At 52.3% G+C, this 24,932-nt stretch overlaps 2 protein-coding genes across 4 annotated transcripts in view; one reads left to right on the top strand and one right to left on the bottom strand.

Annotated features, from left to right (window-relative positions):
* Nucleotides 1–4,765: 4,765 nt before the first annotated feature.
* Nucleotides 4,766–6,300, bottom strand: FOXC2 (forkhead box C2). The gene has a single exon (XM_021702482.1). It carries the CDS (start codon nt 6,298–6,300, stop codon nt 4,795–4,797), a length of 1,506 nt encoding a protein of 501 aa, XP_021558157.1. The 3' UTR covers nt 4,766–4,794.
* Nucleotides 6,301–19,027: 12,727 nt separating this feature from the next.
* MTHFSD (methenyltetrahydrofolate synthetase domain containing) overlaps nt 19,028–24,932 on the top strand; it is a 26,899-nt gene continuing 20,994 nt past the window's right edge. For 2 of the 3 annotated variants that reach the window (XM_021705679.1, XM_021705681.1), the window contains exons 1-3: nt 19,028–19,080; nt 22,749–22,852; nt 24,225–24,338. In XM_021705679.1, the coding sequence (XP_021561354.1) occupies nt 19,065–19,080; nt 22,749–22,852; nt 24,225–24,338 (234 nt within the window). In that variant the 5' untranslated portion in view covers nt 19,028–19,064. The remainder of the gene's footprint in view (nt 19,081–22,748; nt 22,853–24,224; nt 24,339–24,932) is intronic. The other variant, XM_021705680.1, reaches the window with a different exon arrangement.

Raw genomic sequence — 24,932 nt, 5'->3', positions numbered from 1 at the left:
CGTGCACGCACATGCACACACTCGCACACACTCGCACACACACCCACCAGCCTGCTCCTGGCACGACCACCTCAGCACCAGAGCCTCACATTCGAGAATCACACTCTACACGGGCTGTGTCCTTCTGTGTTCGCCGTGAAGCAGGAATGTCACCAAAGCCCGGAACAGGCTGGCACAAATCAAGGCAGGGGCGTCCACTCGGGCCCAGTGGCTGTCCTCACTGCAAACTCCCCGAAACATCCCTCTGTCCAAAAGCAAACATTTCAAATGCCTTGGCGAGCCGAAGCCATGCAAAAACGAGGCAGCAGGGAATGCTTCTCAGAGTTTGGGAAAGCATTTCGAGTATGTGGTGCCGAAAGGCCCTCTCTGGTGGCCCTGGCCCTGTGGGTCCCGCTCACCTAGAGTCGAACCCCCCCCCGCCATCCCTGGCCTAGCTGCACCCAAGGTGAGACCTAAGGTCTCTCTCCATGTCCACCACTCCCTGAGACCAGGAGTGTCCCCACGGGGATGACACAGGCACCGTGCCACCCTGAGGCACCAGTCACAGGTTCCGAGACCCCAGCACATTCTTGAGAAACTTGGTTCTGCCCGTTAATTAATGGGTGTCTTCTCGGTTCGGCTGTCTCCACCCACCTCAGGTTTATGGTTATCAGTGAATTCCAATCACACCAACCGTGGCCAACACCCTGTTCGGTGTTTTGGATTTGGGGCGGGGGTGAGGAGTGACGAGGCAAGCGCTCGGGTACCAGGGCTAGTTTTCACAGGGGATCTGGGAACTCCGCTCTCTCTGCTTTGAATGTAGCTCACAAGCCTCTCCCAGGCCCAAAGGCGACCCCACTCAGTCTTGGGGTAACGGAGAGGAGATGGGCCCTGAAAGATTTATCAGCCAAGCACCAAAGTTCCCAGGACCCCACATTTGCTCCTCCCTCCCACTTCTGATCTTCATTTCTTGCCAGCCAGGTGGGGAGTGGGGATAAGTGAGGGCCCATCATGAGAGTGTGGCTCTGCCAAAAAGGAAAGTGCTGGGCTGCCCCAAATGACCTTACACGCACCTGGTCATTTTACAGATGAGAAGACTGAGACCAGGGAGGGAAGTTGTTTGCTCTCACAGTGTCACCTGGTCTTCCAATTCCTAGCTGGGTGCTCCAGCAATTAGAGGACACAGGTCACCACTGATTTTGGTGTGGGTGGGGACAGGCTATTGAACCAGGGGATGAAGACCGCCTGGCCGCAGACTCAAGTCCGGCCTGGGAAGAGAGGCCTGGGCTGGGCCACATACAACAGTCCCTCTCCAGGAAAGCTGTGAGCTTGGGGCATGTCTTGGAGTCTTACAAGAAGCAGCCTCCTTGGGGCTGGGAATGTGCAGGATTCTCAGAGGCCACGGAGTCTTTCCCAGCAGCCCATATCTGTCCAAACGGGACCCTGGTTAGAAACAGTCGCAGCTAAGGCCATTAGGGCAGGCAGGGTTAACTCTATGGGCAGTGGTCTCTCCCGCGGTGTTGGGGTTGCTTCGTTTTATTTGCAGTATCTTTGAGACCTGCCTAGCTAGCTCCGTGTTACTAGATCAGGAAGGAACGCGATTATCTGCCGCGCCTTCGTTCAAATTGCGCCTGGCAGACCCGACCGCAGAGCAGCTCGGCCAGGAGTCCTGGCCGCTTGCGACCAACACTCCGGCCCTTCCATCCCCGACCTCCTTTCCCCTTTTCCTGATCGGCCCTGGGCCTCCCGAGGACCGAGCAGCCCAAGCGAGGGGAGGCGAGCGGATACGTGGAGCGAGGACAGCCTGTGCCCTGAGCGCGGTCTTTGCGCGCAGGGCAACAGACAAGCAGGGGCGGCGGCGACCCGCAAGGCGGCCCGGATCGCCTCCGCCCTGCGATGCTCAGCTTCGCACTGCTGGATCCCCCAACCCCGCGGGGGAGCAACCGATGCCCCGAGGCCGCTCAGTCCCTAAGCCTGAAGTCCGAATGACTGTGGGGGTGCTGAGCCCAGGGAGCTCTGAGCGCAGCGCCGAGCACGCAGGGCCAGCCTTCTGGCGGAGCTTACCGGCACCTACCCTGGCCCCTGGGACCTCAGACTCAGGAAGCTTTCGGGGCGGGGGCGTCCCAGCGCGCCCAGGCCTTACACACCCCTCCCCTCTGCCGCCTCCAGAGGCCTGGATAAAGCCCCAAACACAATCCCTCGAGCTGCCCACGTTCCTAGGGAAATGGAAGGACCCCTGGCCATGGCCTCTGTGGGTGGGTGGGTGGGGGGAACCCTTCTTGAGCTACTCACTTGGGTGACTGGCCCGCGTACAGGGATTTCTTTCAGAGGCCACCCCAAAGATAGAAGATCCCAGTGTGGCTTCAGCGGCAGCCTGGATCTCTAACCCGATTCTTTCCCACTTCTCTCCTTCATTTCCCGTGTGTCTCTCAGACCTCATCTGAATTCTGAATCTTGAGATGAAGGCAAGTTTTCAGGGGGGACTCTTAGGAAAAATCTGGGGAAGGAGAAAGCCAGCCAGACTACTCTGCCCTAATCCCGCGGCAAACATCATCTTAAGAACAGGAGCAAAACAGAACCAGAGTACTGAGCTGCGCAAGGAGGGTTGACCTCTTCTGCTGCGGGAGACGGGACTCTCTGTCTCCCTCTCTTTCCTAGCTGGCTGGTCCAGCTCACTCAACCAAAGCAAGGGGGCCTGGGGGCCTGCTAGAGGTCAAGCAGCAAGCACTGGGGCTCCCCAATCCTGAGCACTAGAAAAAGGATTAAAATGCTGCATTTCTATCTTACCCGCCAGCACCTCTGGGGCTACAGATCGAAAGAATCTGTGTTGCACATATGGGGAAATGTATTATGCTCACACGTCCCCCAGTTCCATTTCAGCGTGACTTACAGACAAACTGCCATGGTTAAAACAACAACCCAAACCCAGGTTATGTTCAGCGCCACTGCATCAAGGAAAATCACTTTTTGGAAAACTCATCATCACCTGAAATGTTAAGTTCACAAGGAGCTTCACTCTTAGCAAAGTACAGCTCACCTACTTGGGTGGGAAACTCATTCCCAATTTGGAGCTCTGGCCTCAAAATTCACACGCAGAGACCAGCAGGGGAGTTGTGCGTTTGGGCCAGTGAAACAGATAATAAAACCATCCCCCTGCCCCAGGCATACCTCACAATGGTTTCATCGCTAAAATTTTTTAAAGACAAGATCTCAAAATTGAAAAGGCAAATAATCTCCCTATTACTTAAAGTCCTGAGAGTTGATAAATTTAGAACTCTAAAAGCACTGCCAATTATTCTTGAAGGCCAATGAGCCTTTACAATTTTTCACTGCAATAGGGTAAGGATTAAGAAATCAAATCAAGAAGTAAAGAGGTTCTGAAATCCAACTCTGATCTAGCCACTGCCAGGAATGGTCGTTAAATGCTCCAGAATCAATCTTCTTTGGACCTTCTCCTGCCCACTTCAGATTCTTTTCTGGAAAACCATTACAGTGGGGAAGGAAGTCCGCATTTTAGGAAATGGAGGGAAAGCAGGACTCCCCCTGGTTCGTAGTAGTTAGCTAATGGAACACACTTATCTTTCTCCTCCTTTGCCTCCTCAGTTGGGGATGGCTGGACACTGAGGTGTAATGGTACTCTTTGTTTTGACAATCGGCATGTTTTGTTGCATTTAGCAAAAAGCAGTTACAGCAAATGACACGACTGCACGCAGTCCTTCAGGCAGCCACATCCAACCAGGGCTGTTTCTCCACTGCCTAGGCCAGGGTGGGATCTAAGTTAATCGAAAGTCTTTTCCATCACTAACAAGACAATAGGGGAGTGCCCCCATTCCTCTGTGATCCTCTGTATACCTCTATGAGTTTACCCACCTGTGTAACAAAAATAATCAAAACAGGTGGATTTGCAAACGCACCTTGTTTTTCAAAAAGGCGAGAACACAAACACACTGTCCGGACTTTGGGCAGAGAAACAACATGGGTTTATTTTAAGGTAAGTACAACAATTAAGACCACATAAGACAAACACAGGTGAAGTTAAATTTTTAAAGTTTTTTTTTTCTTTTAGGAATGCTCAGGGAGGAATCTACTATACAAAACCATCACACTTTGTAAATAAAAAGTATCAGATACTTGACTCCTTTATCCGCCAACAACAAAAAAATAAATTATTTCCTTGTTTTGTAAAAGACCTACCACCGGGGAAAGAAATTATATCTCGTAAGTGTACAGGGGGTAAAAACCCCACTTAGGTTTCTTGAATTTTCATTTTGGCAGTTAGAAATGGTTGGGCAAGATGAAAAAATTATCCAGTGAACTCAACTTTAAATATTATATTAATGGCTCTGAACAACAACAAAATAGCCTGATTACAAATCCACACATTTGTACAGCACGGTTAGAGAAATTTAAAATTACACACAGCACAAACGGAATCTATAGAGGCCCCCATAGACTTATGGGGGTCTCTACAGAGAGTTATTACTGGGTCTCTATAGGATTTGGTCCGTAACTTAATTTTTGAAACCCCAGCTGGAGCAGTGAGCACAACCATCCTGGTAGGGGAGGGGGGTTTAAAATCAATATTCATTTCGCTGGGCCGCGTCCCTTTACCGGGGCTTCTTAGGATCTCGGAAACGGGGCAGCGAATTAAAGTTACCTGCAGCTTCACAGAGGGCTGAGGCTGGCGCGCGCTCTCTCTGCTCCTGGGTCTGAGAAAAAGCTGGTGGGCATGTTTTGGTTCTTTTTGCGTCTCTGCAGCCTGAACTGTCTGAGAGGTCCGGGTGTGGGAGGCGAAGCCGGAGCGGGCCAGGCAGGTCAGTATTTCGTGCAGTCATAGGAATAGGGGGCGGCGTGGCGGTAGAGAGACGGCGTGGATCTGTAGGGCAGCTGGCAGCTCGCGTTGGTGCTCGCCTGCGGTTCCCCGAGGGCCGAGTTCTCCATCCCCAGCCGGTGGGAATTGAACATCTCCCGGACGTTGGGGAAAGTCTGCTGCTGGGCCGCGAACGTGTGGCCCGGGAGGTGGTTCAGGTCCCCGCTGTGGTTGAGATACCAGGAGGCCGCCTGAGCCGCGGCGGCCCCGGGCTGTGGCGCCGCCTGGGGCTGGGGAGCCGGCGGGGGCGGCGGCGCCTGCGGGTGGTGGTGGCCGTGGTGCTGGTGGTGGTGGCCCGCGGCGGCGAGCGCGCCCTCCTGGCCGGCGGCGAGGTTGAGGGCGCTCAGCGGCGACGTGGGGCCGCTCGGGTGGTCCGAGAGGGCCTCGTCCAGCGCGGGCGGGACGCACATGTGCGCGGGCCGCTCCGCACCCGTGTACAGGCTCATGGCGCGCATGCTGCATTGGTAGCCCCCGGCGCCCCCGGCCTCCAGGCCCTGCGTGCACGGCGGGCCGTAGGCGGCGGGCGGCGCGGTGGCGTAGGACAGAGCCAGTGGCGGCACAAGAAGGCCCGCGCGCCCCGACGCGGGGCTCAGCTCGCCTCCGGGCGGCGACGTTCGCAGCGTCATGATGTTCTCCACGCTGAAGCCGGGCAGTCCGTTGGGCGCGCCAGCGTGGTGCTCGGGCAGCGAGCCGTCGGGGGAACCGGCGGGCGTGGAGGCCGTGCTGCGCGGGCTGCCCTGCAGCGCGCTTTCGGGGCTCAGCGTCTCCACCTTGGTGATGACCGGCAGCGCCGGCGACGCCGCCTCGCTCTTGATCACCACCTTCTTCTCGACCTCCTTGGGGGCGTCCGCTAGAGGGGGCCCAGCCGGGGCGCCCTTGGCCGCCGCCGGGGGCGGCTCCTTGAGGTGGGCCCGCTCCTCCTTCTCCTTGGGCACGTCCTTTTTCTTGAAGCGCCGGCGGCGCCGCAGGAAGCTGCCGTTCTCGAACATGTTGTAGGAGTCCGGGTCCAGCGTCCAGTAGCTGCCCTTGCCAGGTTTCTTGTCGTCGCGGGGCACCTTGACAAAGCATTCATTGAGCGAGAGGTTGTGGCGGATGCTGTTCTGCCAGCCCTGCTTGTTCTCCCGGTAGAAGGGGAAACGGTCCATGATGAACTGGTAGATGCCGTTCAGGGTGATCTTCTTCTCGGGCGCGTTCTGGATCGCCATGGTTATGAGCGCGATGTAGCTGTAGGGCGGCTTTACGAGGTCCTTGGGCGCCGCGGGCTGGTGGTGGTGGTAGGGCGCGTAGGAGCGGCCCATGCTCGCGCCGTACTGCTCCGGGTGGCCGGAGTAGACGCCCATGGGGCTGGCCATGCCGCCGTAGCTGCCCGCCGCCCGGTAGTAATTTTGCTCGCTCAAGTAGGGCACCACTCCCAAGGCGTTGGGGTCGGACACCGAGTAGCGCGCCTGCATGCTGCGTCCGAGACGGCTCGCCGCCGCCTGCGCGCACGCACCGTTGAGGAAGGCCCTGCGAGAGCGCGAGAGAGCGAGGGAGCGAGAGAGCGAGAGGAAGGGAGCCGGCGCGGGGAGCCCCAGGCGCCGGGAAGCCTTGGGGGCGAGGTGGGGGAGGCTCCGGCACTCGGCGCCCGCCTGAGCGCGGAGAGGGGACGCTCGTTGTCAGCGGACCGGGCGGATCGGCATCCTGGAGGGCGCGCCCCGGCGAGCGCAGCGCCGGCCCCTGCTCGCTCGCTCGCTTGCTCTCGGGACCGGCTGGTGGCAGCCGGAGCTGGCGGCCGGGGACGCAGTGGACCGAGGCCGGCCGCTCTGTCCGCGCCGGGAGGGGGAAGGCGGTTCTCCTAGCCCCCCAGCAAAGAGGCAGCCCTGAGGGTCAGCGAGCCGGGGTCCAGAGTGGCTGCCCTGCCGAGCCCGGAAAAAGAGGCAAAGTCCCTTTTAGGGATTGGGAAAAGTTTCCAAAAGTCTTCTTGCTGAAAGCAAGTTTTTACTTTCCTCCGGCCACGCCCCCTCCGGGAACTTCGGACCAATAACCCGGCAGCTGTGGGGAGTTGGCACCAATCAGCGCGAGGAGCGCCGGAATCCGTCGGCTCTAAGACCCCGCGGCTCAGAACCAGACTTTTCTGCAGTTTGTCTTAACTTGAAAAGATTTTTTAAAAAGAGTGGTATCTTACTAAGATTTATTCTATTATCACATTTTGGTTCATAGACCCACATGCCCAGAGCAAAGAACCAAAACCAAAACCAAAACCAAAACTCCATGCTCCTTTGCAGATAAAGTTAGTTTGAAATATAAAATCGAATTGATTAATGTAGTCGATATCTCCCCAAAGACCTTGTGAGTAGCAAAGACCCTGGGACTATTTTTCTTATTAATGAGTGATGAGGCGAATAATTAGATTTCCTAATTATCGGGGCCAAGGTGTAATGGATTCAAAGCAAGCGTTCTGGATTGGTATGGAAGGGGCCTCCCCTGGATGTTGTCATCAGTTAAGCAAAAAAATTTATTAATTTTCAACAGAGAGTTTCCAGGTTCAGGGCCGTCAAGAATAACCTAAAAGCTTTTAGAGGCAAATTATAAAAACTGAATGAATGTCCCTCACCTCCACGGGGGGAGGCAGGCCGTGGCATCTATAGGTGAAAGGCGGAGTGAGGAAAGTAGCAGTATCTTGAGAATTTAATCCTCAAGCGCGCCGTAGCCTCGGTAAATCGCGTCACCGTGAGCAGTTTTGTAGGGTTTGGGGAAAGAGAGTGGAATAGTTCCGCTAATTTCTCCCATTCCCCTCCCGCGTAGATGCTTGCAGCCCACCTTCTCCAGCTTTGCAGGGCCTGTCCCTTTTCCCAGAAATAAATCCCGTTTGACAAGCTGACTCCCGCGCTCCCCAAAGACGGGAACAATGCAGCCAGCCACCCGGCCCAGGCAGAGCCGGGGCTCCTCTGCCCGCGAGGAGAAACCCAAGCCTGCTTTCCGCGGGGGCTGCGCCCCAAGACGCGCATCTGTAGCGCGGCACAGGGCGGGCTCCGGGCGAGGAAGCTGCCCCCAGCCGCGTCCGCTGGATCGCCAACCTCGGGGCGCAGTCCCCACCTCCCGCTCCCGGCAAAGCCCCTTAGGGACTCTCCAAGTTGACTTTCTGTCCGTCGTCCTTTTTGTTTGGTTGGTGTTTGATAAGGTGATTTGGGCACCAGGGTTCCGTGGGAGGACGGGGTAAGTGATCGCAAACGGTTAAGACACCTCCAGAGGTTATGCAGTCGGGATATTGACCTGGAGTGACTCGAGGTCTTCGCCCTTCAAAGCTCTCCCCTCTCCTCCGGGTACCCCGGAAAGTTAATTTGTGGACTGAGTATTTATTCCTCCAACACCTGGAACACTCGGCTCACCCTTCCCCGCTTCCCCTTGAAGGGGGAAGGACACTCATAAGAAGGGCTAAAGACTGGTCAGAATTCTTCTGGAAGTTGTCCCTCGGTTGGGTAGGGAAGGCCAAAGATAAAAGTTTTGTATTTATCTACCCCCACCCCGCCCCTCTTCCATCAGTTGCTCACTTGATTCCCAGGAAAAGGGTGTGAGACAATCCACCAGTGCTCAGGCTTTGGGAGGTGAAGAGAAGGCATTGGAGACATCTCATTCATTTTCAATAAAGGAACAAAAGAAAAAATATGCATGTGCATTATCTGTGAATGGTATTATCTCCTCGTAAATTCTAAATCAGAGTGCACATGCAAACCCGGTTCCTAGTACCTTGAATATTCTGCTTTTGAGACACTATTTTTTTATGGGTGCTCTGAGTCTTTCTCTAACTTGATTTTTTTTTTTTGCAACGAAATAAAATCAAGCTTCCCAGTCCTCAGCTCACAGATGAACGGTCTGAGTGTTCCTCCACCCCACTACGACTTTATTATTTTTTAATATGTTCAGATCCATCTTTTTTTTTTTTAAATGCCTTCCTGCTGGACTGCGTGACAGGCACCTTGAGTTCTTACGATTTTACTGGAAATGCAAACTATTGATCAAGAAACACTCCTCGGTCTGTAGGCTTCCTGGGGAAATATTACTCACTCTGCTTTTATGAGGTGCTTTAAAAAAAAAAGTTTCATCACAGCACAGGGCAAAACCCAAAAATACTGAGAACCATGGAAAATACATTCCAAAATGGCAGTTTCCGTCTGAGTTTGTATTTACAAAGGTGTCCAGGTTTAAAATAATGTCATCTGAAAAGCACTAGGTTGAGTGGCCAAAATTATTACCCCCCCCAAAAAAAAGCGGGGTTGGGAGGAAAGAAATCCTTATAATCTAGATAGAAAAGGTGAGAGAGACATTTTCCTTTGCCCCTGGAATTAGGTTTCTTCTCCACTCAATAGGACTCCGGGAGAGATGTTTGCACAGGTTATTATAACAACACCTTCCGCACACCTGGACTTTGCAAAAACCGTATTTCCGATCTTTTCTTTAACCTGCCAGGGTATTTTGGATTGGGGGCTTCTAATTCATTAATGATTTCTTCCCCTCCTGATCTTGTGGTTACGGAGCCGAGAGCGGAATCGGGCCCCAGAGGGTCCTGTGTGTTACTGGAATCATGAGCGATGATGAAGGCAGGAGAAATTCAAGTCACCCCCCCACACACACCCCCCCCCGCCGCCGTCCCTCCACAGTCCCACCGCGCAGCCTCCTGGCCCCGGCGCCGCGGGCTCCTGCACCTGGACGCGGCTCGGGCGGGCCTGTGGTGTTGGCGCCATCTGAAGGCCAACCGGGGAACTGCTCCAGAAAAGGAACCCGGCCGTTCTTGTCGCAAGGAAGGTGCTGACACCGCATGGAGGCGCTTCGGCATTGCACGGCAGGAATACCGCCTTGGAAAATCTCTAAGCCAGAGAGAAGCTAAATAAACTGAGTGCGGCGCGTCGATTAAGAAAAAGCAAAACATTTTCCATAGCTATGCAGTGTGTCAAGACCATGATCTGTTGGACAACAGAAATGTCTTTGAAACTTCTCAGGAGCAAGGAATCCTCTCTAGGGAGATTCGCTGAGGTTCTGAGCAAATGAAATCTGTGCCCCTTAGGTGGCTAGAAGTCTAGGCATCCCCGCGCCCCCAACTTCACCCCGGGGGTGAACAGATTGCTTATCCCTCTGTATCTTCCCGTGCCTGCCGTCCTTCTGCCCAAGGCGTGGCGTGGGTTTCGGGGGATTCATCAGAAAAACGTTGCACCGGATGTGTGTGTATGGCATCAGCTTGAACGAGACTGAGTTTTAAACATGTCTGCAGTTCCTTCTGCTTTTGAGGCACAACAGAGAATTCAAAGAGGCCACAGGCAAAAGGAGACTGTGTCTTCTCTCACTGTTTCCAAGACATTTGTCCCAGGGTCCTTTCAGCATCTCCCTCTGGGCTCACAAGATGCCTTGGGTTTTAGGGAAAGGGACCAGGGAGAAGAGCAGTCCCAGGCTTCCAAAATCTACTGGGGATCTGATGAACCCTTGGGATGAACAGAATCAATGCTGCTGTGCAAAAATCCATCACAACCTGGCTCCTAGCAATGATCTTTATCCAGGACAACAAGCGTGTCCCTGATGAAATTTGTCCGAGCCCCCCGTACCGAGCATGGCCTTCCCCAGGAGTTAAAGCTGATTCAGCGCTGTTCACAGATGGCAGCACCAGAAATGACCTAATAACAGGGGAGAGGACTGTCCTTGCTCGAGAGACGAAAGGAACGTGATAACTAAATGCAATACTTGATCCTGAGTGGGGGAAATTTAAAAGGCAAATAAAGGACAGTTTTGAGAGTACCTGGGAACATTTGAATCTGGAGTGCATATTAGATAATAATCTTGTATCGGGGTTAAAATTCCTGAGTGTAATCACTCCATGTGGTCAAGCAAGAACACGTCCTTGTTTCGGGAAGGTACACGTCACCATGTTTAGTTAGGGTTGGTATCATTAGCCCTGCAACTTCTAAAAAGATTCCACTGCAGGTGGGGGTGGGGGAAAAGGGAGAAGGAGTGACATGTCTGAAATGTCAAATGAGAACAGTCTCTGAGCCTGAGGTGTGTGGGCATTCGCTGTGCACTGTTCTTGCAACTTTCCCGTAAGCTTGAAATTTTTTAAAAAGACTTTATTTATTTTAAAGATGTGATTTATTTATTTGTCAAAAAGAGAGAGAGAGCATAAGCAGGGGGAGCGGCAGGCAGAGGGAGAAGCAGGTTCCCCGCGGAGCAGGGAGCCCGATGCAGGGCTCGATCCCAGGACCCTGGGATCATGACCTGAGCTGAAGGCAGACACTTAACCGGCTGAGCCCCCCAGGCGCCCTTTGAAATTTTTCAAAATTAAAAAAAAGATGGGAGAAAAATACCTCTGTTACTCTGAAAATTTAAAAAGGGATGTGACACAAAGCAAACATCCTTCCATGGAAGGAGTTGCAAGACCTAATGCAAGGGCCAACTTGGCCCTGGCGTCCCTTCTGCTTGTGTTCTGGACGTTTCTGAAAAATAATCATCAACAGCGAGGCGCTTTATCATATTAACTTGTGGTTGTTAAAGTAAAAAAAAAAAAAAAAGCTGATTCTCTAAGGAGCTTTTCTGTCTTGTAACTCAAGCATTGCCATAATTAATACAAAGACACAAGAAATCCAGTAGAGTGGTGTAGATGTTTTCCAAACAGAATGTTAAAGATATGCATACCTTTCTTCTTTTTTTCTCACTTTTTTTTATTATGGTATGTTAATCCCCATACATTACATCATTAGTTTTAGATGTACTGTTCCATGATTCATTGTTTGTGCATAACACCCAGTGCTCCATGCAGAATGTGCCCTCCTCAATACCCACCACCAGGCTAACCCATCCTCCCACCCCCCTCCCCTCTAGAACCCTCAGTTTGTTTCTCAGAGTCCCCCGTCTCTCATGGTTCATCTGCCTATGTCTCTTCTTAAAGAGAGTTGGTTACATGAGTTGCCCTCAGCCAGATGGCTGTGGAAGTGATTTGTCTACTCAGTGTATCGGGCCATTGAGGCTGGTGTACCCCGAAGTGAGAAACACCCCAAGTCTCCATGGCTTCCGGCTGAGCCAGTCCCAGCTCGGCAGGGGTTCTGCTCCAAGTCACTCAGGAGCCCAAGTTTTCAAGGGCTACCTCTCCTGCCATGTTGGCAGGGGCAAGAGAAGGAGATCCTGCCCCGGGAAGTAAGTGGTCCCGCCTTCTAGTGCCATGTTTCACTCTCATTCAACACTTATTGGCCGGAGCCAGCCACATGGCCCCAACACGCCCAGGGAACAGGACACTCTGTCCGCCCTGTGCCCAGGCAGATGGGTGAGCCAACATTTGTTAGCGGCAACCACTCACTCACCCACTTCCTACCTTTCTAAGCACCTAGTGACTGCCTTATTTCTCTCTGCAGTCCCAGTGCTTGCGTGATACCTTGGCACGTAATAGGTGCACAACAATGTTTGTTGAATGAATGTATGACTTCTGCAAGACTTTTCTCCCTGATGTATAAGAGAAAGTGTAGTGTGTGCGTACTGTGTGCCAAGCGCTGTGCTAGATGATCTGCCCATGACCGCTCCTTTCATCCTCTTTTGGGGTAGGCACTGTTAATATCACCACTATTCAGGTGGGGTTTAAGCCCTGTCTAGAGGCCTTAAATAACTGACCCAGGTCTTGCAGCTGCCACATGATCGAACTGGGTCTCTTAACCTGTCACTTTGGAATTAGGGTCAGGACCTTGGATATCAGAGGAGACTTAAAAAGTTAAAATAGAAACTTCTATATACGTATAAAAATAGTCTAAATGGAAACATATAGATATGTAATTTTATAACTATATATACACAGTGAAGAGTGTATGCACACAGGCATGACTTCTGAACACACATGACTCAATGTCTCTGAAATTTTAGCTTTCTATATCACCAACTGGAAACCCTGTAATTAACCCTGTGGGGTAAATAGACTCATTATTGGAGCCAGTGAAAAGCAGACTATTCCCTGGGAGGTGCAGACAGGGCTCTGATTGTGTGGACAAGGGCAGGGAGAGAAAGAGGGGAGGAGGGGTGTGGGATGGGTGTTCTGAGCCCCAAGGGAATAAGCCAGACTTGGAATCACAGTCCAGGGGCAGGTTTGAGCAGTGCCTTTAAGTGACGGCAGGGTCTCATGGTGGCAGTAATCTAGGGAGGGCCCAGGGGGACCTCTAAAGGGCTAAGGGAGTTAGGAGTGCAGAGCAGTTCCCCCAAAGGAGTCGGACCATGGTGGGCACTGGATGCTCTTCACCCTTTCGGAATCCCCTGAAAGCAAAGACCGTTCCCCTGCTGGACGCCAGCCTTTGCACATGAGTGTGCACACTGGGGGCTTCTAACGCTAGACCAGCCTGGACCCTCCACAGGGCCTTTGCATGTGCTCTTCCTTTTGCCCAGGTCCCTGGTCCTCAATTCCTTGCTGCCTTGCCACCTCCTCCGAGACCTCGCCTGCCATCTGCTTCCTCCTACCCCCATCCTCATTCATTATCACTCTCTCTGAGATGATCCTGTTAGTCTGTGGTCTGCCTCGCCCCCCAGGATAGAAGCAGCAGGAAAGCAGGCAGGACCCGGTCTGCCTTGTTTAGACACTGCACACAGCACCCCACTGCTCTGCTCGGCACAGACTCCATGCTCCAAACTCAAAGAATGGATGTCACCTGGGGCTTCAGAAACACCCTGTCCCTCCTGCCATAACCACAGGCCTCATGCCCCACTCAGTGGTTGAAACGCAGGATTCAGTTCAGAAGTTTACTGGTACTTATTTTAGGCAGAGGCTGCCCAGGGAAGGGGGAAGCATTGTCAGATGCTCCGAGGCTGTCCTGGAAGGGCTCACAGGCTGAAACTTTTATTCTGGCAACACACATACAGACCTTTTTCTTTATTAGCTTATTAAACAATTCCACATCTATTAAGTATTAGATGAGGCTCCAAATGCCCAGGTATCTTTAAAGTTCACAGTTCCAGGGAGCATAACAGGAGAAGGTCTTTACTTGGCTCTGTGACAGATAGGAGAGGTGTCAACGGATTGCTGGCGGCTCAAAATATGAAAGAAATTATACTGATTTTTTTCTAAAAGAATGAGCGCCATACACTACTTGGTTAAAAATCCCAATAGCACAGAAGACTTGAAAACCAAAAGAGCATCTTCTCGACACCCTCCTCCCCACTCACAGAGACCACGAACCCCTCCCAATGCTTCTTCGGCCGCTACCCAACATATCTCGAAAAAACAGGCTTTGCTGCTATTTCTCCTTGGTGAGGATGACTGTGATCCTCTGCCTGCCTGCTCTGTGTTTAAAGATGGTCATACCTTTCCTTAGAAGAAACCGGCTGGTTCCCGTGTGCAAGGGGATGTTTTAAAACATGACCCAAATGGCTCCCGGCTGTCCCTGTTGCGTAATTGCAGCACACTGTGTATATTTTAAATTAGCATTTGGGTTCACCCGAGGATGCCAGAGCTCTGCGCAGGCACTACTCCGCCCTCCCTCCGCCTCTCCAGCTCCCAGAGGAGGTCTGTTTAGAACCAGCGCAGGTCCTCTTTGTGACTCGAAGTAACGCCTCTTCAAGTCCATCCCCGCTTTGTTAGAGGAGTTGCTTGGCCCCCCACCCTTCCCTTCTGCTTGCCACCAGGCCAGTTTGGGGTGCAGGAGGGCCTTTCTGGGATGGGAAAAACACCAACAAAAGCAGGAGAGAGGAGAAGGGCAAAGTCGAATTGATAGAGACAAGGTTTGGCTGAGAGAGGGGACTGAGTGTGCGAGCTGGTGGCCCCGAAAGGCCTGGACAGCCGGCTGAGAAGTGTGTGCTCTGCAAGGTGGGAGGCCATGGGGAGCTGGGAGGTCACAGCTGGAAGATATGCAGGGGGAATGCAGGTGGGCAGAGGGCAAGACGGAGGGCAAGCAGAGGAGGAGGGGGAGGAAGGAGGAAGAAGGGAGGAGGAGAAGGTAGAGAAGAGGAGGAGGGAGGAGGAGGAGGAAGAGGGAGGAGGAGGAGAGCTGGGGGGGAGGAGGAGGAAGAGGGAAGAGGAGGAGGGTGGTAGGAGGCAGTGCCTGGGAGCGGACAGAATTGGGAGACAGGATGGGATGCCTGGGTGGCTCAGTCAGTTAAGCATCTGCCTTTGGCTCAGGTCATGATCTCAGGGTCCTGGGATCGAGCCCCACATCTGGCTCCCTACTCAGCAGAGAGCCTGCTTCTCCCTCTCCCTCTACCGCTCCCCCTGCTTGTGCTCACTCACTCTCTGTCAAGTAAATAAATAAAATCTTTAAAAAAAAAAAAGAAAGAAAGAAAGAATTGGGAGACAGGAGACGGTTGCGGTCCAAAGCATGGTGACACACCCTTGGCCTGGGTGGTGGCAGCAGGAAGAGCAAGCCGACACTGTGACACTTGGGGCATCCTCATATTGCTAGAGTAGAATCTCCAGTGAAGTGCCAGGTGCTGACGGATGGCCTCACCTGATCCCAGGATGGGTGAAGGCACATAACTCAAGAGCAAAGCCAGATGACAGAGGAAAGCCTGAAGGGAGGAGAGAATCTTCTAGCTCCTCAGGAACCAGTCTTGGTTGTTATTAAAATTATAGGTGTGTGTTTTTTTCTTTTTAGCACTTTAGGAGTTGTGTGTGTGTGTGTGTGTGTGTGTGCATATGATGCAGGGGGAGTCGGGGAGCAGAAAGCAGAAGGTGGCATTTAATATGTTAAGTCTGTACCTGTACAGCTTAAGGGCTGGACGCGTTGGCGTTTCAGAAGCACACGCGGGGCGAGGCCTGGCTGTCAGCACCCCAGCACCTCGGGTGAATCACTGGACCTCATCTCTCAACACCTTCTCTTGTCTGTCTAACAGGATGGTTATGGGACGATGACAGCGTGCTTGCTGCGGGCTGGGTGTGCTCAGACTCCCCGTGAACTAGCCCTCTCTGTCCTCTCACCGATGCTAATGGAGGAATCACTTCCCCACCTTGTACAGAAAAGGGAACAGAAGCCCAGAGAGGTGGGGTTAATTACCCAATGTCACACAGCTTGGAGATCCATGACCCAGCTCTTCATGCTCTTGCCTTTTTCACTATGTGTTCCTTCTGGCCAGGCTCGAAGGGGTTGTGAGAACTCACAAGGCAATGTTGTGACAAGCTGTGAAACCCTCAAGTGAACCTAAACATGGTGTCCCAGCAGCTTGTTCATCATCGCCAGACCCTGGGGGCCACCAAGGTGTCCTTCCATAGGTGATGGATAAACTGTGGTCCATCCAGACAATGGACTGTTATTCAGCACTAAAAAGAAAAGAGCTACCAAGCCCTGAAAGGATATGGAGGAGGCATATCACTAAGTGAAATAAGGCGATCTGAAAGCCTCCATCCTGTGCAACTCCAACTCTATGACATCCTGGAAAAGACAGAAATATGGAGATAGTAAAATATCAGTGGTTGCCAGGGGCTCGAGGGAGGGGGGGTGAATAGGCGAAGCAGAGGATGTTTAGGGCAGTGAGACCATTCTGTCCAAACCCATAGAATGTCCACCACCAAGAGCGACCCCTACTGTAAACTCTGGACTTGGGCTGTCCCCTTTAGTGTCCTTAGTCAGGTCAGGCTGCTATGACAAAATACCGTATACCGGGCAACTTAAACAAACATTTCTTTCTCACAGTTCTGGAGGCTGGCAAGTCCAAGGTCAAGGGTGGCAGCAGATTTTGTGTCTGGTGAGAGCCCGCGTCCTGGTTCACGGATGCCTGTCTCCTTTTTATGTCCTCCCATGGTGGAAGGGGCAGGGTGAGGGAGCTCTCTGGAGTCCCCTTTCTAAGGGCAAGAATCGCACTAAGGAGGCTCTGCCCTCATGACCTGTCACCTCCCAAAGACTCCACCTACTAAAGCCACCACACTGGGCATTAGGCTTCAACATATGAAGGGGGTGGGGGACACCAATATTCAGTCCATGGTGATAATGTGTCAAAGGTGATGTGACAAAGGTACTGCTGTGGTGTGGGACGTTGATCCTGGGGGAAGCTGCGCCAGGTGGGGGGGCTAGTGGCGGTGTATGGGAACTCTCTGTACCTTTGGCTCAATTGTGCTGTGAACCTAAAATGGCTCTATTGAAACTCTTTTAAAAAACTCTCAAGTGACCCAAGGGCAAATTTACATACAGGATTGAGTTTGAAGCATTTGGGTCAAAGTTCTAGAACATCTTTTTGCAGGAGAGCCAACTCATTTCTTCTTAAGGGGTCTCTCTTTCATAATTACTTATTCTTTCAAGTGCCTGGGCTTTGGGAGCACTTCTAATTTGGCAACAGGGAATGAAGGGGCCCAAGGGAATGTCCTGGAGAGTGCTCTCTGCTTTCTGACGTTTGCCAGTGAGGGAGTTTGTCCCCGGTGGGTGGCTTGTTACTCCCTGGGGGATGCACCAGCCTGTCTGCCTGAGGGACTTGGGTTGGTTAGCGCCCTGGGCGCTGCTCTGAGCACAGCTGGGTAACAGTGAGTGCTGCACACATTTCCACTGCTGCGGCCAGGTCCGTTTGCATAAAATGTTCTCCACACATCCACTGTGTTTTCCCAAAAGTGGGCAAGGACTCCAACCTCCCTGAGAGATTTTATTTGATAACCTTCTATTGCCCAAAGCAAAGCTTTGCACTCCTTTTTGCCAGCCTGTAAGGGACATGGCCCCCCTCTTGTGGAATGAAGGCCTGTTAATGTCTTTACGTATTAGCGCCACGAATACCACCCAGGGATGTAGAGCTGGGACCGGAGCCGCGAGATTTATAATTAAGCACAGGCGCTGCCCTTTCCGAGTCGGGCCGCTCTGGGCAAGGCTCACTAACATCCCGAGCCTCTGTTTCCTCCCCTGTAGAATGCCAGTCACATCTGCTGCTCACGGTTGTTGTGAGGACTATATTTAGGTATGATTTCTAAGGCCCTTAGCCTGGTGCCTGGCATGGTTGTACAGTATTTCTTACTGCACTGATCATGTTCTATCTGATAAAGACAAAGGGTATAGGATTAGTTCTGAAGGGAGCTTCAATAAGTCGCTGCAACACCCAGAACCTCGTTTCCCCTATCTTTGTCTTGAAGCTGGTACTAAAATGCTTTGTCTGTTTCACAAGTTTGTTGTGGGGACCTTATCAAGCATTGGATATATAATCTTGAAAAGTAGCTGCCACTTCTTGCATGCTTACCATGCACGAGGCACACTGCTAAGGGTGTGCAGTTACTCATTAGGAGGTGGTTACTGGTGACTTGGGTTTGCCACGGCCTCATTTGGGAGGAGGGGTCATCTTCCTAAAGTGTGAATGCACCTCCTTCTCTCTCCCGCTGGAGTGGAGCCCAGAGAGGACTCCAGCTGGGCTGGTCTGTTCAGCCCCATCTCCCGAGCCACCTCCTGGCGCTTAGATTGACACACCCTACGCGTTGAAGGAATGATAGAAGCCAACAAACGCAGGCTGCCACGTTCTTCCAGTCCCTAGGAGATCCAGAGGCCACAGTAAAATCAAGGGGTGTTTCTCAACTCATCCAGCACCCAGGCTGGTCACCATCCCACCTGCAGTGAACCCCACTCTAACAACCGGACATTTTACTTTTTTTTTTTTTTTAAGATTTTATTTATTTATTTGAGAGAGGGCAGGAGGGAGAGGGAGACTCTGAAGCAGACTCCATGCTGAGTGCAGAGCCCGACGTGGGGCTCCATCCGACGACCATCAGCTCATGACCTGAGCTGAAACCAAGAGTCCGAGGCTGAACAGACTAAGCCACCCAGGAGCCCCTACAACCTGACATTTTAAAGTGTCCACAGCTGAGGCAGACGCACACCCAGGTGTGAGCACTTGGGTGTCTTCCTCAGAGAAGAGGAATCACATCCTGGAGGAGCAAACAAGGCTGGCTTCCAGAAGGAGGGGGCCTCTGGGGAAACAGAAAAGGAGATGGGGTATGTTGGAAATGGCGGTGGGCTCGGAAAGGCCAGGGGCTTCTTCACCTCGGTAGCCCCAGCGCCGCACAAACGCCCCTGGGAACAGGCGCTCAACACCGAGTTGCTCTACGAACCAATGACAGCCCAGGAAACACGCCGGCCTCCCCCGCACGTCCCTCCACTCTGCCCGCGGAGACGCACGCGCATGCCCGCCCCGGGCTGTTCCCTCCAGGCCTCCACGGCGACGCAACCGCCCCCCTCGCAGTCAGCGCGCAGGCGCGGCGAGAGCGCGAGCGGGTGACGTCACTCCGCGCCGGATTCGGCTTCTGGAGGCGTCGCTCACTGACTGCGTCGTCATGGAGCTGAAGACGGGTAAGGACCCGCGGGAGAGGCGGGTGGGGACCTACCTGAGGGGCAGGCAGGGGGCGGGCGGGTGAGGGGCCGCCAGAGACCCACCCGAGGGGCAAGAGGGGGGCGGGCGAATGAGGGGCCGGCAGGCAACGGGGGCCCACCTGAGGGCTAGGCGGGTGAGGGGGCCGCTAGGGACCCACCCGGGGTAGGCGGGGGTCGGCGGGTGAGGGGCCGCCGGGGACCTATCCGACGGGCGGGACCACCGGACAGGCGGGAGGGGACGCGGAGGGGACTGAGCGGGGCTCGGGGGTCCAGCCGGCGCCGGTCTCGGACCCTGATGTGCGACCCTGTCGGTGGAGGGAAGGTAGTGGGGAGAAGAGAGAGAGGACTAGAGCCGTGCCCCTGGTGGTGTCCGTGGCCCCGTGCCGATCGATCGTAGCCACCACCTGTGAGGTCCGCACTAGCATACCCGCGGTGCGGCGAGGAGACCCAGGCTCACAGCTGGTGGCAGGGCAGGACTGGAAAGCAGCTTAACTTCGCCGCCGGGCCGCTTAATCGCTGTCCTCTGAAATGCTTTCCAAGGCCTCGCTGTGCCCGGCCCTGCCCTGCCCAGGCGCTGGGAACACTTGCTTCATTGCGCCCGGGCTCCAGGGGGTCACCCTCTGTGGAGAAGAGCTTTGGGGATTGTTGCGGGGTTGCTTGGCAAAGACAGCACCCAGGACCGAAGCCCACGGTGAGCCGGAGCCTGTCAAAGCCAGGTTCCACAACCGGGAATAAGTGCGCTTCTGCCCTTACCAAGGGTGCAGCCTGTGAACGGCTCGGCTCAGAGATTCTGCTCGCTCAGATGCCTGCCGAACGCCGGCACTGAGCGCAGAGCTAGAGGTGGAAGTGTGAGTGAGACCCTGGTTGACCTGACAGAGCCACAACCTGTTGGGGGAAGTAACTAGGCAATTACACAGTGGGGTTCAGGCATTTCACGCAAATGTATGTTGCCTTTTATTCCTAGTCATTTCCCGTGTTTTTGTCACTTTCCCAAGGGCAAGGAGCTGCCCTTTCTCTCTCGCTGCTCCTCCCAATCACCATTATCGCTTTCTAAATGGGAGTCACTCAGATGTTTGTGATTAATCGATTCTCCGGAGCAAGGGTCACAATTTCTTAGGTTTCTTGTGTCCCACACGGTATCCTGCAAGGTGTTGGGAATGTTGTAGCACCTGTGGGTTATTAGTGAAAGTGACAAGTATATTAACCTTATAGTTGTATCAACATGATTGTGTTTGAAAAAAACAGGGTGCTCTGGGTTCCTAAAGGAGGGCAGCTGCCTGTAACTGGGCTCTCTGAATAACTCCAGGGGGATGTGGTGCATCAGGCAGACCTGAAGGGAGAGGAGGTACCAAGGTGTGAAAGGCACAAGGAGATGGGCAGGTGTGTGGAAGCAGGGACCGGTAATGCTTGAGCCACATTTTGAATCCACCGCGAGCAGTGATGGAGGTGAGGCTGAAGTGGGCAGCAGGGCATTGTAGGCTAGAGCTCCTTGTGACCCTGTGACAGAGGGATCCCCAGGCAGTGGAGCAGAAGGGGGGGGTGCTTCCTGGAGGTGGTGCTGAAGCCGAGCCTTGAAGAGTGATGAGGGTTTAAGGAAGGGACAGAGAGCTGAGCAGATTTGGCAGCAGACACCTTCAGTGCAGAGCTCCCAGGAGGAAAGAACGAGCCAAGTGCTGGAAACTGCCTGTGTCGGCCTACTCAGGCTGCGTCTTACAGATGTGTGTTCCCTAAGCACACCCAAATCTGCAGTTTTGATATCTGGAATGGCTTTAAAGCACAGCTAGGGGCAGGAGGCCCGAGAAGGGTTTGTAGTGGGCTCCAAGAGGCTCTGGGACTGGGCTGCATGCTGTGCTGAGGAGATCTAGGCCTAGCCAGAGGGCGTAGGCAGTGGAAGCCTTTGGCTCTGGGCCCTTATGCCTTAGGCTACACGTGGAGAGTTAACAAATTGAGGTAAAATGGGCTGGCGGCAAAGTGTACCTCGGTAACAAGATTGGAAACCACCTGTTGCCCTTCAGAAGGGGACTTCCTGAGTAAATTTTGGCCTGTCCCTACAATGGAATACCGTGCAACTTCACAAAAGAACAGAGGTGCTCTTGTATACCACGTGGGCTGATCTGCAAGATATTTGGCAAGAACACCAGTGTGCAGGGCATTGTGTGCTGTGTAGTGTGCCACATTAGGGAAAGGACATGACAAGGAGTGTCTTCTGTGTGGGCCAGAGGTACCTGGGGGAAAATTCATGAGGAAAAAAGGGTACGCTGATTGCCCTGGGGGAAGAGAGCTGGTCCCCAGCAGGCACCGAGGAGAGAGGCTTGTCAATATAGTCCCCTCTGCATGTTTTCAAAGTCCATTTATGAAAAATAAAATTTTAGAATATAATTGATTCACATGATTCAAAGCCACACAATTCAGAAATGTATGGTGAGAAGCCAGCTGCCAGCCCAACCGCACCACCCATCCAGGTGATTCCCAGCAGTCTCTGGCCCTGGGCTGCTCCCGTGGGTCACTTTTCAATATCCTGCACTCATTGAAGGGAGACTGAGGACCTGTGGGGTTGTATCTGCCCCTCCTTCCTACTCAGGTGATGAGAGGTGCCCCAGCCACACAGAGTACATGTAGAACCTCACATCTAGCTGTGGTGCACATTGGGTTCTCTGAAGAGGTTGTCTTTCACTGCCAGCTTCAGAGATGCACATTCCCTAAGCCCTGTGCGTGTGTCCCTACGGGGACTTTCAGATGGTGCAGGGTAGTCAGCACTCCTCTTCACCAGCGGTTAGGGCAGGTTGGTGTTGAGAATTTTCCAGTCACTGAGATGACCTCATGATGAGTTCCTTGCCTCGTGATTCTCAGTGCTGGCCGCATGACAAATTGTTACGAAAACAGATCAAGTGGATAAAGTGATTTGAAACAGACTTCTGTACAAGTACGAGGATATCCTTTAGGACCAACAGAAATGAAAATTCAGTGAATATTTTAAAAATGTGTCTTTGTGAAGGTGCTGGTTTTATGTTTTTCCACCTAACTGGAAACTGCTTTTTATAGTTCTCCACTCCAAGAGGAACACATGATTAATGCAGATTTTATTAAAACTGCTCCAATCAAATTAAAGAATATTTGTTGACAAAAAATGCGCTTCTGAAGTTTGGTATAGAATAAGAAATTGCTATACTAATAAAGGGGATTGTAATTGGTAATCCAAAATAATAGGTGGTTTACAAAGCGCTTAGGTTTAAGGCAAGCTTTCTGGGTTTACAGTCTGCATGCAGTAATCATAACTATGTCAAAACTAATTAGACCAAGGATTGCAGTGCGTTGACTGATCAGAATGTGCGTTTCCCAGCAAGGACCCGAGGAAAGCTTGGGTACCTGGCTCACTTTGCATTTTGTTCTGCTGCTCCTATAGCTCAGTACAGCTAGGTTAAACACCTGGGTTGTCTTGAATTTACTCTGTTTTTGGACTTTAGCAATTTGTTGTGAGTTTATCACTAACCCTGATTTTTCGCCATAGAGCTGAGAAGCCCTGGATTGGTCTGGCGTGACGGAGTGCTGAGGGTGCAGCTGGAGCAGGCACCCAGCAGCGCCCGGCCTGCACATGTGGCAGGACTCCTTTCTGCCACGTTAACTAGTCCCACTCTTTGTTGCCGTAGGTGTTTCCAAACAGGACATTCGTGAACAGATTTGGGACTACATGGAATCACAAAATTTAGCTGATTTTCCCCGGCCTGTTCATCACAGGATTCCCAACTTCAAGGTACTGAAGCATTCCTGGAGCATTCAAAAGGAAAACAGGCTATTCCTGATTGAGAGAGTTAGTAATGCACTTAACTGTCCTGCTTCATGGTGGATCCGAGTTGGGTGAACAGTGAGTAGTAGTGCAAAATCCACACCACTGGCCCGCATGTCCTTTGTGTTTTGAGATGTCCCTCGTCTGTGTTCCTTAACCTTCACTACAGCCTCTTGCCTTTCTGTGCAGGGTTGGTGGGTTGGTCATGTTTTGCCACTTGACATGGAGTAAGATATTTGTCCTGGCTGGAAGCATGTTATTGTTGTAGTCCCTTTTCTCAAAATTGGCTCCCTTAAGAACAGCAAGGAGTGATGCCCTCTGAGAGGAGGCCTGGGCCAGCATCTTTGGACAGCGGAAGGCCTCGCCGGTCCCTGATTGATGATTCCAGGCCTCAGTTCCCCCACTGTTCAGAATAGAAGATAATCAAAGGTGCCTGTTTATGACACTGTTCATAGGAAACAAGTTTGCTTGAACGAGCGAACATACACAGCTCATAATTTCGGCATGCATGTTTTCCACAAGGAAAACGAAGTGCTTTTTGAAAATACACTGGTTGCTCTATCCGGCCCAAAGGGGGTGTGGCTCATTTACTTGCCATCACCCCCCATTTTGGCTGGACTTTATCTTCCCATTCATGGCTTCTTGGAAACAAGCTCCCACCCTTCTCTGGTCCTCAGCTGAGTTGGTTCTGAGGCCATCCTGGGCCTTTGAAAAACTGTTGTTTTTGTATGTTTTTGTTGCTACTTTGTTTTGCTTTAGTGCTTGTTATCCCAGGGAGAGAAATATACATGAAGTACAGGAAAAAGAGAAAGATGCACAGGATCAGTAAAAAATGTTTAAAAAGGAACCAACTTGGAGAGGGGTGGGAATTCCAGGTTAGTGGTAATATACTCCTGTTTTGGGCAGTTATTACACAGCTATGTTCGTTTTGTGAAAATTCATCAAACTATACACTTTCTACACCTTTTTGGAATGTATGTTTTATTTTGGTTAAAATTAAATTGGGGCTCGCTTTCTCAGCCCCTTTCTACCCTGACTACTTTCCCAGACTTCTTTGGGTGACTCCTAGATCTTGTCTCAGACTTAGTGCACCCCACCTGTCTGAATGAGATGCTAGACCAATCTGCTCCTGCGTGCAGTAGGCCCAGGATCATGCTGTCCGGTCAGTAATGTGCAATTGCATTTGAAAACAGGGTGCTTCCCGTGCTGCTGAGCATTTCCCACGTTTGCAGGCGTTCAAAATGGCCAGAACCATTAAAGTCAATCCTGATGCTCCCCAGACAAATGCTCGCTTCTTCGTCCTCGACGTAAGTGCAACTCTGTCTGTTTGCCTAACTAGGGCTCTTATCTGGCTTGCCAAAACATCAGAGACCTAGAAGTTTTTGCCAAAACACAGGAAGTTAAAGTGGACCCCGATAAACCGCTGGAAGGTGTTCGCCTGCTGGCGCTGCAGGTAATCCCATTTTCCTGAGCCAGAGCCCTGGCCACTGATAAAATGCATTCTCCAGGTGGCTGGCAAATGTGTGCAACTCATATATTTAGAAGGATGGTGCTTCTGACTCCCTCCCACACAGAATATACCCTCGGAGTTTTTTTTTTTCCAGGAAGAGTCCAGAAGTCTTTAATTTGTCAGAAGTCAGGAACGTTCCTAAATTCAAAGATAAAGGACATTCACAACGATGACCTTGAGGCACTCTTTAATCTGATGTGCTTCATCAGAAGGGAAAGGTTATGGTTATTTCCTTCTGCTACTTTTTTTTTTTTTTTTAATTTGAGACAGAGAGAATAAGAGAGACAGAGAGCACATGAGAAGGGGGAGGGTCAGAGGGAGAAGCAGGCTCCCCGCCGAGCAGGGAGCCCGATGCGGGACTCGATCCCGGGACTCCAGGATCATGACCTGAGCCGAAGGCAGTCGCCCAACCAACTGAGCCACCCAGGCGCCCTTCTGCTACTTTTATAATTCTTTGATACTTGATAACCGATGAGTAAGAAATCTGATGGAGGGGCGCCTGGGTGGCTCAGTTGGTTAAGCGACTGCCTTCGGCTC

The sequence above is a fragment of the Neomonachus schauinslandi genome, chromosome 16 (assembly GCF_002201575.2).
Source record: "Neomonachus schauinslandi chromosome 16, ASM220157v2, whole genome shotgun sequence".
In the NCBI taxonomy this organism is placed as follows: domain Eukaryota; kingdom Metazoa; phylum Chordata; class Mammalia; order Carnivora; family Phocidae; genus Neomonachus; species Neomonachus schauinslandi.
This window is presented reverse-complemented; position numbering and strand designations above follow the sequence as displayed.